Source organism: Myodes glareolus, chromosome 27, assembly GCF_982192425.1.
Source record: "Myodes glareolus chromosome 27, mMyoGla1.1, whole genome shotgun sequence".
NCBI classification, from domain to species: Eukaryota; Metazoa; Chordata; class Mammalia; order Rodentia; family Cricetidae; genus Myodes; species Myodes glareolus.
Genome location: NC_142052.1, coordinates 1,707,480 through 1,719,620, shown reverse-complemented (window position 1 = coordinate 1,719,620; position 12,141 = coordinate 1,707,480). Strand labels below are relative to the sequence as shown.

At 41.0% G+C, this 12,141-nt stretch overlaps 1 protein-coding gene across 2 annotated transcripts in view; it reads right to left on the bottom strand.

Annotated features, from left to right (window-relative positions):
* The window catches only part of Reln (reelin), a 433,437-nt gene that overhangs the window by 150,473 nt on the left and 270,823 nt on the right, over positions 1 to 12,141 (bottom strand). For both annotated transcript variants that reach the window (XM_087902405.1, XM_087902404.1), the window contains exons 12-13: positions 9,329 to 9,480; positions 149 to 261 (exon numbers count right to left, since the gene is read on the bottom strand). In XM_087902405.1, the coding sequence (XP_087758531.1) occupies positions 149 to 261; positions 9,329 to 9,480 (265 nt within the window). The remainder of the gene's footprint in view (positions 1 to 148; positions 262 to 9,328; positions 9,481 to 12,141) is intronic.

The window sequence follows — 12,141 nt, the reverse complement described above, 5'->3', positions numbered from 1 at the left end:
TTCCCAAGTCACTTAAAAAAAATCTAGCAATTTCCTGGGGTGTCCCCCACAGAGATGAAGCCTCTGTGCCTGCCTGACATGCTCTTTGTGGGTGTGGTCTCAGCCTGGGGGTTCTGAGGTCATCGGGCACAAGGGTTGTCATCGGTACCTTATAGGAGGAATAAGAAAGTGTATCCAGCACAAAATGCTCTTTCCTTCCCTCAGTCTTGGCATACAAGATCACATCGTTTTCATGGGAGTCTCCAGGGTCACAGACGCCTCCTGTATCAAGCAAAAAAAATTTTCATGGTGTGAGAAACAACTTGCCTCCAAAACATCAAACATCATGTTGAAAATCAGAGCAAGAAACAATTACAGCATTACATGTCACGGAAGGATACTTTTACACAAAGATAAGGGGCTCCAAGGGATTAATTGATGGTGGTAGCTCAGAAGAGTCATGTTCCAGGTCAAAGACTTGACAGGGAAAGGCCACTATTACTCTGTTTGGCAGACTTACTCAAATAACAGTGCATGCTGAGCACTGATTCAACCCAAGCCAGTTAAAAAGATATCTTTGTGTGTGTGCTCACATGCACATGGCACACATGTACATATGTCCCTTTTTTGTGTGGGGGTACATGTGGGTACATGTGTGTGTACATGACCATGATCCAACCCAACCTAGTTAAAAAGATATTTTGGTGTATGCGCCTTTTTGGTGTGGGGGTACATGTGGGTACATGTGTGTGCACGTGGTATTGTACTTACGTGTGCAGGCCAGAGGACAACCTTATGTGTCACCTTTTGTTGAGACAGGGTCTTTTACTGGCTAGGACCTCACCACGTAGACTAAGCTGGCTGACTTGCAAGGCTCAAGGATCTGTCTATCTAACTCCACAAGACTGGGGATTACAAACGTGAGCCATCAGGAGCCATTATGCCTGGGTTTGCTCATCTCCCAAGTCCCTGTGAGCACTTGCGTATATGGCCTTTGAATGGCTGTAACTATGTATGTATGTTTGGATCTTCTGTTTCATTCTGCCTGTCTACAAGTCTTGTGTGTCATTACCATACCGTTTTACCATTATGGCTCCATAATATATCTTGAAATTTTAAATGGCAATCCCTTTTTTGCTCAGAATTGTATTGGCTAAGAGGGCTTTTTTTTTTTTGTGGTCCCAAACAAATTTTAGGATACTTTTCTTTTCCTGTGATTACTGTTTGGGGCATTTGGATTGGGATTGCATTGAATCTGTAAATGGCTTTTGGTCAGATGATAGTTTTGTAATATTGATTCTACTAATCCATAAACATGAGAATCTTTCCATTTTACAATGTCTTCCTCAACCTCTTCTTCACAGATTTGAAGTTTTTACTGTAGAAGTTTTCACCTCCTTGGAAAAGTTTATTCTAAGACTTGTATTGTCTTTGAGGCTACTGTAAGGGTAGGCGTGTCCACGATCTCTTTCTCAGTGTGCTTGTGTGGTGTACAGAAAGGTGGCTGCTTTTGTAAGTTGATTTTGTACCCTGTTGTTTTGCTGGAATTGTTGATTGTTTATGGTTTTCTGGTAGGTATTTATGTATAATATTATATCATCTGTAAATAGAAATAATTTGACCTTTTATTCCCCTATCGATATCTCTTTAAATCTCTTTAATTTCCTTCTCTTGCCCATTAGCTCCATCTGCTGCTTTGAGTTCTAGACTGAAACACAGTGGGGATGCTGGACAGTCCTGTCCTAGTCCTGATTTTAATAATATCACTTCATGTTTTTCTCCATTTAGGATGATGTTGGATGGGGTCTATCATACATAGCCTGTATTATGTTGTGGTAAGTCCTACTCTCTAAGACTTTTGTCATGATGTTATGCTAGATTTTGTCAAGGCCCTTTTCTTTATTTTTGAGATGATCAAGTAATTTTTGTCTTTAAGCCCATTTATATGAAGATAAACTTGGTGATTCCCTGCATCACATATTTCTGGAATGGCATTATAAAGATGTTTTAAGTAGCACTGATGGTATTTTCGTAGATATGTTCGTATTCTAAGTATGTAATTTTTTTATTTTTACTTTTTGCATTATACTTGGTGCTTCATTTGATTAGTGGGAGGTACATAATACAGTCTGCTATCTATCACTCTGCTTTATAGTCATACAAAACGATAGACCCTTAGAACGGGAAGGGAGGCGGGAGGCTTCTGATGATACAATAGCCTGAGTATGTGTTCTGTTTTTTTTTTTCTTCTCTATTATACAGTATCAATATTCTTAGGTCTTTCTGGTTTCTATCAACTGTCTGCTTCATCTGGTTTTAAAGGCTCACTAGAAGCCCCGCACACTGCCACTCACAACAGCACCAGTCACACAAGAGTAAAGGCTTGCAGAAGCGTTTCTGACGTTCATCACGCAAACCGTTTCTCTTATCGTTACACTTCGAAGAACTCCCCCTGTGTTTCAAAATCAACCACCACGGATGTTAATTCTATTTATAGGTAACTGCTATTGTTGATAGCATGTTGCCAGTAAGGCCATCTTCAAACTCTAGAATAAGATCACCCTTTGGAAAGTTATCAAAATCAACAAACAGTATTTGGGACTCCACCTAAAGCTGAGGAAGTCAACAAGGTACCAGTTGTTTACGAATGTCTGCTTTGATTCAATTTGGATAATGGGGTCTACCTTTTGAAGAAACCGTCTGACAAAAGAAGCAAAGAAAGCTGAATGGGACCTAATTAGCTTAAGAAACTTCATAGCTGGAGGAATATTAGACAAAAAGAGTACTATAGAGACAGACTTTGACAGTGCATAGGGATAGAAGGGTTCTTGGCCAACGCAAGTCTTAGGAATCACTTGGCAAGAAGTGTGAAGGAGGAAATACCACTGTCCATAGTTCTAGGGCAGTCGCCATGAAGTAACAACATCAAACTCTCTGATCTGATGCTGTAAACGGTGACTACTTCTTCAAGTTCAGCCATCACATTTTCATAACCTGTTAATGAGACTTGTGACTGGCCCATGAGCCTTTTCTGAGTCTCCAAGGTCCCATTTTGGGGACCTTACGGAAATGTGGTTGTCTGAGTTTACAAATATCAACAGTTGACTACAGTCATTCTATTAAGGCCACATGCAAAGCCCATCCTGATGAGCAAGCTGCATTATTTATGAGAGACCGTTCTTTCATCTTTCCAAGTGCAACTGTTTTCAGTATCCTGAACAGACACCTTAACGGATACATGTTTGGCTTTGGAAGTGGTCTATTAGAATCATACTGAGATTCAATCATGATTCTAAGTTCATTCTAAAAGCTACTTGATGTGTTTGAGCGGCATTGATAGAAGCAACCGAAGAGGCTGGTTTGCTCAGACATTAAGATGATGACAGAGTTTATCCGAAAGATCCCTGTGAGGGCAATCTGTCAGTCCTGTGAAGCTCGGTGACAGCAGCTCCTGCAGGAAGAAATGGGATCTTGCTTAGCTTTCGAAGCTTTGATGCGTGGTGGAAAGAAAGACTCAGGAGGCATCTCGTAGAGCAATTAAAGTACAGCAAGATTTCAATAAAAGCTGGCTGGATGGTCAATGTTAGAATGCTCAAATAGTGCTTTAAATAACCTTATAGATTCTTATTTGTGCAAAGAAAGTGATTTGACTGAATTTTTATTATTTTCTGAGCACCAGATTAGGAGGGAGAATATGTCTTGACTCCAGTATATCATTTAGTGAGAGAAAAAAAAAGACAGATATACTGTAGTATCCACTATCCCATGCTTTCTTTTACATAGTGTATATTACAGTTCTATAAAGTATATACTATACTTTTATATAGTGAGTATTACATGTCAAACATGACATGAAATTACTAATATTCACTTTTGGAACAGTTATTATAATTGTATGTGTGTGCATGTGGGAATGTGTGTGTGCGTGTGTTTGTGTGTCTGTGTGTCCACACACATACACTCATGCTTCCATGACCAAAAGTCAATATTGGGCATTTTTGTCCATTGCTCTTCACCTTGTTTTTTAAGGCAGGGTCTCTGACTGAAGCTGGGACTTTCAAATTAGCCAGGCTGGCTGGTCAGCAAGACCCAGAGACCCTTCATCTCTGTTGTCAGTGCTGGATCACACGAGCTCACTGCCGCACTCGGTTTTTTACGATCTGAATTCAAATTCTCATGCTTTCAAGGCAAGCGCTTTACCCTTTGAGTTGCCTACCCAACCCACGCCTAATTTCATCATCGTTCTTCTGGCTAGTCTTTTACTATTGCCTGATTTATAATTCACTTGTCAGGCTCAACCATAGGTTTGTATGTATAGAGGAACACACTGCATGTAGAAAAGGCACATTAGGACCCGCGGTTTCAGACACTCACAGAGATCATAGCTTATGGGAAGATTCTTCATAAGAATGACAAGTAGCCCTAATTGCATTGTGATGATGTATTGTAGTAAAAAAAACTCCAGAGGAAAATAGACAGTGTCAACTGAAAAAGATGAGAACAAACTGAATGCGTAGTAAACATTTTTAGAGGAACAGAATTGGGGGAAGGACAGAGACGGGGAAGAGCAAAGAAAGAGATATCTTGTTAGAGGGAGCCATTATGGGGTTAGCGAGAAACCTGGCACTGGGTTAATTCCCAAGAATCCACAAGAATGACCCCAGCTGAGAATCTAAGCAATAGAGGAGAGGGTGCCTGAACTATCATCCCCCTGAATTAAATTGATGAATACCTTGATTGCCATCATAGAACCTACATCCAACAACTGATGGAAGAAGATGCAGAGACCCACAGCCAAGCCCGGAGTCAAGCTCCCAGAGTCCAGTTGTAGAGAAGGAGGAGAAAAGGGATCAAGACCATGATGGGGACACCCACAGAAACAGCTGACCTGAGCAAGTGGGAGCCCACTGACTCCAGACTGACAGTGGACCAAACTAGGCCCTCAAATGTGAGGGACAATTGTGTGGCTTGTGCAGTCTGTGAGGACACTAGCAGTGGGACCAGGATTTATCCTTACTGTATGAACTGGCTTTTTTGGAGCTCATTCTCTATGGACAGAAACCCTGCTCAGCCTAGATACAGGGCGGAGCTTGGTCCTGCCTCAAAGTGATGTGACAGACTTTGTAGACTTCCCAGGGGAGGCCTCACCCTCTCTAAGGAGTGAATGGGGTGGGATGGGAGGAAGGTGAGGGCAGTGTGAGGAGAGAACAGGGATTGGTATGAAAAATAAGATTGTTTTGAAAAAATAAAATAAAAATATAGTAAAAAGAATGGTGTTTATTAGGTTATAGGTCTATTAGGTCTTGTTCACTAAAGTTTGGCTCTAAAGCACTGTCCTGGGTACTGGTCCCCAATGTTTGCTGAACACATGGCCTGGTAAATAAGGGGTAGGGAGTTTTAGATGAATTCTGAAAGTTGTAGAAGTTTTACACAAGTGATAGTCATAAAAACTGATACGAATCAAGGATTGAACATGCAAACTGTGCCTGAGAGGAATGAGGTCTAGAACTGACAAACAACAAGCCATTTACTTTCCAGAACACCACATTGAGGTGTTGTGGGACAATGGTTTGTACCCTGTCAATTGTATTTTAATAAAACGCTGATTGGCCAGTAGCCAGGCAGGAAGTATAGGTGGCACAACCAGACAGGAAGTAGAGGCGGGTCAATGAGAACAGGAGAATTCTGGGAAGAAGAAAGTCCTTCCCTTTTCTGCCTGCCTCCTCTCTTTTTCTCCTCATGCTTGTTTATAGTCTTGATTCCCTTTTCCTTCTCCTTCCACTGGCAAAAGATTTTCCCTAAGAGTTTCATGACATGACCCAGCCACAGAAGGAGTAAGATGTGACCGCCCCGCCAAATAAAGTACCGAGCCATGTGGCTAACATAGACAAGAATAATGGGCTAACATAAGTTGTAAGAGTTAATAAGAAGCATGAACTAATGGGCCAATCAGTTTATAATTAATGTAGACCTCTGTGCAATTTCTTTGGTACTTAACGACTGTGAGAACTGGGCAGGACAGAAATCTCAGACAACACTGAGGGCTACTTATAAACTCACACCAAGTTCCTTCTCATATTGCTTTTATTTTCTTTTTGAGGAATCTTTTCTATAGGTTCAGCTTTATCTTATCCTAAAAACCAGCTTTTCTTGATTCTGCTTTCTCAAGATCTTGACTCCAGGTTTGTTTATCTCTGATGAAATTCTTGAAGGAGTGACCCTGTCTCAGTGATGCATACCTTTCTAGCTAATTCTACACACTTTGGTGTTCTTGCCACTACATGGGCATGCCCTCTCAAAAGCTACCCATGACTTCTCAGTCTTCAGTCTGGCTAGTTTCACCCTCCAGGGCATTTCCTGCACAGCAGATCACTCTATAATCCCATGGGAGCCTCTTCCCTCTCCCGCCTGCCTCCTTTCTCCTCTTTATGCTCCTTTACAGTCTCGATTCCTTCTTCCTTCTCCCTTCACTGGCAAAAGATTTTCCCTAAAAGTTTCATGACTGGAAAACTTAGTTCCACTCTCAAAAGCCCATTTTCTTTATTCAGCACTCATTCATTGAGGAGCAGTACAGGGATGGTTTTCAAATGTGCTCAAAACTGTGAAGAGAATTTCGATCTTATTGGTATTCTAGAAATCCCAGTCTTACCATGTCAAACACTAAATTCTTCTGCATACCCACCTCTTTGAAAACCAGGTGCCATTCCCCCAGAGAGAAAGTCATATTGTTTCTGTCTCTGAAGGTGTCTTGCCTTGGTCCCTTATTGCCAATATCACTTAGCACTGACTCATTCTTCCGTTGCATTGATTAGCACACGAGACACTTACCAGAGTTGCCAGACAAAATATACCACATGGAAAGGGAAGCATTTACCAAAATTTTGTTAATATTTTTATTTAGTACTTAGAAATATTGTCCATCATAAATTCTAAACACGACTACAAGTTTAACTAAGCTATAAAGCATTCTGTTCTAACTTTCTTTCTTTTGGGGGGTGGAATTCGACTCCACTGATCTAACCAGTGTCTTGTTTCCTGGTTTCTGATTATTTGTCTTTCCTTCATACTCTTGATGGAATTATCTCACTATAAAAGCAGGTAATGTTGTCCTAGCAAGGATCCTTTGACATGGCAGCGAGAGAAAGAGCAAAGTTCGACACGTTTCTGCTAATACCTCGGGAAAACTAGCCAGCTGGGATGGATCACACACTTTGATTTTTTTTTTAAATGGCCTTTATTCAGAATGGTTAGTCTGAGATTCTTTCTTGGAAAGGAAGTCCTGCCTGGCCTTCAAGGATTGGTCCAATGCCGTATCCTTTATGAAGCCTTCCCCGTGAATGGCAGCCATCCTCAGCTCTCTCTGCCCTTTCTCATTGCTCCATCAAAGCCTGCTGCCTTCTCCCCACACACAGTTAGACGTCACTTGTGGTCACAGACTCTGAGTCACTTGTAAAGCAGTAACAGGCAGAGGCAGAGTTTGTGGGGCAGCATTTGAATGCTTTTATGTGTTAACTCATTCAACCAGCAACTGTGACCGGGGTAGCATGGCCTTCCACTGTCTCTATGTCTACGTGTCCTACCTGGATTTGTATTCAATTTGTATGTCTTAATTTTTCCTGAATGGAGTTCCTTTTATTTACGATGATGTACTTCTTTGGGTTTACTAAAATTAAAATTTTGGGCTTAGTCAACACTATTTTAATTCATTAGTTAATAATCAATTTTGTTATGAGAAGAACTAAAATTGACTTACTATCCCACACATAAGCTCTCTCTAAAGGAATTAACTTAATGACAAGTTAATCTTTAATAGATGGGTTCCCTTACTATTGTAAGTGTAATTTCAAATACATTTTATCAGGAGGGTAAAGACAGGAAAGCAAACTTGAATGGCAGAGTAAATATGACAACTTTGTATTACAAATATTTTCTAGAAATTACTTTTAATAAAATGAGAGGCAGTTTGAATATGATTTAAAGAAAATGAGGTCTAGATATTTAAATGCAAAAACTATTTTAGAGTAAGGAAACTTTCAGATTACATCACTATAGACCTATGACTTCTCCTTTGTGGACAAAGTGCTGTTGGGAGCATCACATGGGCAATATGCTTACAACCATGATGGCACTAAGGTCTGTCTCATGACGGTCTTGAGGTCTATCTCATGCAACTTTGAGCCGTATGACTGTCGAGAAGTCATTCCTGACTGAGTGAGGAATGTAAGGGATAAACAGTAACTCTGAGTCCTAGGCTCAGGACATTCAGCCCTGATGAACTGACATCTCTGCTGCTAAGGTCAAAGGTAGACAATGTTTATTTCCTGTTTCATTTCCAGATGTTGCTTGCGCTTTTCCATTCTACAAAGAAAGTGTGTGGTAGGGCTGACATCAGTGAAAACTATGTCACTGAGTCAATGTTGACTAGTGGGACACATCTGGCAGGCCACAAATTTCAAGCCCCTAATTTACCTGTGATATTTTCCCATCTTTATTTCTATCTATAATATACTTGAGCATGTTTTATGAACACTTTTATGTGTTTTTAAGCTGACTGGAAATAGAAAGTATTGTAAAACATGATGGAGCGCTATAAACTATTTTCCCTTCCTGCTTCCCAGAACAGTAGCGTTGGGTAATAACAAGATACCCATGAAAATAAATGGCTCACCTTGATGAGTGGTGAGGTTACTGGCTGAGGACAAAGGGTCACCTTGGCCTCTGCTTCCTTCCCATTGTCATTTTTTTAAAAAAATGAATCTTTATTTTTGAGAATGTATTCAAAATCAAAACATTTCTTTCCCCAAAGCTTCCCACATACTCTCCCGTACTCTCCTTCAAATTCATGGCCTCGTTTCTTTTTAATAACTGTTAGTTCATGCACCATTGCTGCTGAGAGCACGGAATGGAGGTGAGAGAAAGGCAATATGGCTGTTTGTCGTTGGCCTAGTCATGGTATGTCAAGGATGTCCTTCTCTACAAGATGGCACAAACAATACGGGCTGATTTACTATACTGATTTACTATTGAAATCCCAGTTTCAAATACATTTTATCAGGAGGGTAAAGATAGATAAACTAGAATGACCTATAAAATATTTATTATAACTTTTATTACTAAACTTTTCTATATGTTACTTTTAATGAAGTGAGAAATAGTTTAAATATTACTTAAAGGAAATCATGCCTAGATTTTTGAATGCACAAACTATCTTAGATTAAGTACTGAGGTAGAGGTGGGTACTCTAGGTCTTTATTTTAACAAGAGAGCTCAGATCCCACTAATTTTTATGTTACATGGTAAATAATAAGCCCTATTATTTCTGTAGGGAAGGGCAGCAGTCTGTACCTACCCATGACGAAATAGAACCTCAGGTTTCCATAACCAGTTGTATCCATGTAGGGAGTGCATAGTTTCCTTTCTCCATCTTTGAGGAACACCAGAGACAGACCTGATTCTATGGTTCCACATTCTGCACCAATGACAGCTCCCAAGATGTCCCATCTAAATAAAAAAAGGAAGAATCATTAAGTGTGAGAAACCCAACTCTATATAGAATTGGTTTTATTTAGTGATGGATAATTCTGAGGAGAGATATACACTGTAGACTTGCAGTGGTTAGACCTTCAACGCATGCTATGCAGTCCTAGCCCGCTTATCAACCCTAGTCAACAGAGTCCGCACTTCTGTCTCTTCTGTGACGAGAACCGTTTTCTAGAGGCAGAAAGTATTTGTTCTTTCTTCATGCTTTGAAAGTGCCGTGCACAGATGTGATGCATTATTGGCCAAATCCACCCTCTTCTTTCTTTTCCAGTTGATATGCTATCATCCACACAAAGTCTTTACTCCTGAAATTCTTAAAGTTGAGTTATTGAGTCCAGTTAACACTAAAGCAGAAGTGATCCAGGGAAGGCTGTTCACTCCTGTATCACAAATGCTTGGATAGTGTTTTTATACTGAGAAAATGGTACATATGTACTCTATATAATTATTACATATGCGTGTTAGAACGAAAAGCTGCACGTGCCTGGAGAAGGCCAATGAGTGTTCAGTAAGGAGCTGAGGCCTAACCTGGGTCTTGCCAAGCAGGAGCTACGAGTGCCGAAGAGGATTAGAGTGACGGACTTCTACTGATGCCAGCGAATGTTCTAGACCTTTTCCTAGGGACTTCATACACTAACTGAACCTCTGTAGCCCTGCAAGGACATCCTGGATTTACCTGGGAACTGAGACATACAGATGCTAAGGTCAGCCTGCAATGGGTAGGCACTTATTTGACACCGTGTAGCTGTACGCCAGAGTTTATCTCTCACTTTAGGAACAGATTAGATTTGGGGTTGATAAATCACATGGGTATAGGTTGAGAACTGGGTATAGCCCTGGCACTATCAACGGTACAGATATCACCAGATCTCCCTAAGGGTGTGTGCTTGGAAGAGGAGAAGACATATCTGAATAATTCCCTGGAGCATAGGGTACAGAAGGAGGAGTTCAGATTCTAGTCCATAGACACCGGGGTGATTTTCTTTTCAAATATGAAAATGTGATCATGTCTCTGTTTTGCTTAGGGTCACTCAAAGGCTTCCTTATGTTTGGCTGTCTGGACAAACCTCAAACTCCTTAATGTGGAATATGAGGTCCCGATTGGCTTGACCCAAGAACACATTTCTGGCATTATCTCTGTGGCTATTCCATGCCTCTTTCTGACTTGTACCAAACACACCCTGGCCGTGTAACAGGAATTTACAGTTGCTACAATCACCTCCGTCAGATCTCCATGCCTTTATTTACTCTCTGCTGGCCAAACCTAGTCATTCCTCAACATGGGCTCTATGTAGTATTTCCTAGGCTCACTCCTCCTGCCGAGATAGCTTCCTACAGACAGCCTCACCACATCTCATGTTTGATCTTTTGTGATACTCTTTCTAATATGTAAATTTTAATTATTTCTTTATTTGCTTCTCTTCATCTATGACATGCTAACTCCTAGGCGGCTGCCTTACTTCCATGTTCTTATTTCTAGCTCAGGGCCTAAGGCCCAGCAAAAGCTCAATAATGATAGAGACATTAAAGAATTCAATATCAAAAGAGTAAGAAGCATAACTCAGTGCCTTGCTTGGACCATCTTCCCTTTCCTCTGTCTTTGATAGCCTTGTCTTTGCCCCATCATGTGAGACAATTTATAGACCCTTTGGTTTCTCCTAACCGTGGTCTCTCTCATTCCTCGCTTCAGATTAGTAATCTGTTCCTTCATTCCCACCCCCACCCCCCATGTCCAATCTTAAAGCCTGGCACTACCACGACTGATTTGAAGTCCACTTCCTCTTTTAAGTTTGAAGACACAGAGTTTAATTGTCTGCCAAAAGGGCATCGCTAAACCACTTAAACCACTTGCCCATTTAGCCCCACCCCTGCGTAATCGCTTAGGGACCAGCTTTTCCATTAACCTTGGCTCTGGGTGAGGGCTTCATGGCTTCAAGATTCACAGGCTTAATTGAGCAGGCCAACATACCATTTATACCTCTTTCTTCCCATGACTCTCCCCTGACCTTCTCCTCCTTGCAAGTCTGTCTGACAAGTACCTTAAGCAGAAACCTGACTCTCTCTCTCTCTCTCTCTCTCTATATATATATATAAAAATATTTATTTATTTATTTATTTATTTATTTATTTATTTATTTATTATGTATGCAATATTCTGTCTGTATGCCTGCAGGCCAGAAGAGGGCACCAGACCCCACTACAGATGGTTGTGAGCCACCATGTGGTTGCTGGGAACTGAACTCAGGACCTTTGGAAGAGCAGGCAATGCTCTTAACCTCTGAGCCAACTCTCCAGCCCCTATATTTTTGACTATAATAGAAGTCAAGAGATATTTCTGGAGGATGACCAAAAACTTATAGATATCCAGTCTATATCCACTTTTCTGGTTATGACCAGAGATACTGCGTGGGTGGTCCTGTATTAAGTCATGGATAGACCTCCCTAGCAGTTTTCCTTGACTGACGTCTATGAGAAACACAGGGTCCTATCCTATATGGCACACACTGCATCAGTGCGTTGGAGTGTGCTCTTTCGCACCCCCAACGGCATCCATCACCTCTGTATCCCCTTCGGATAACCAGGAAGGCAGCAACTGTGATAACTGTCTGTGTTCTGGGCTTT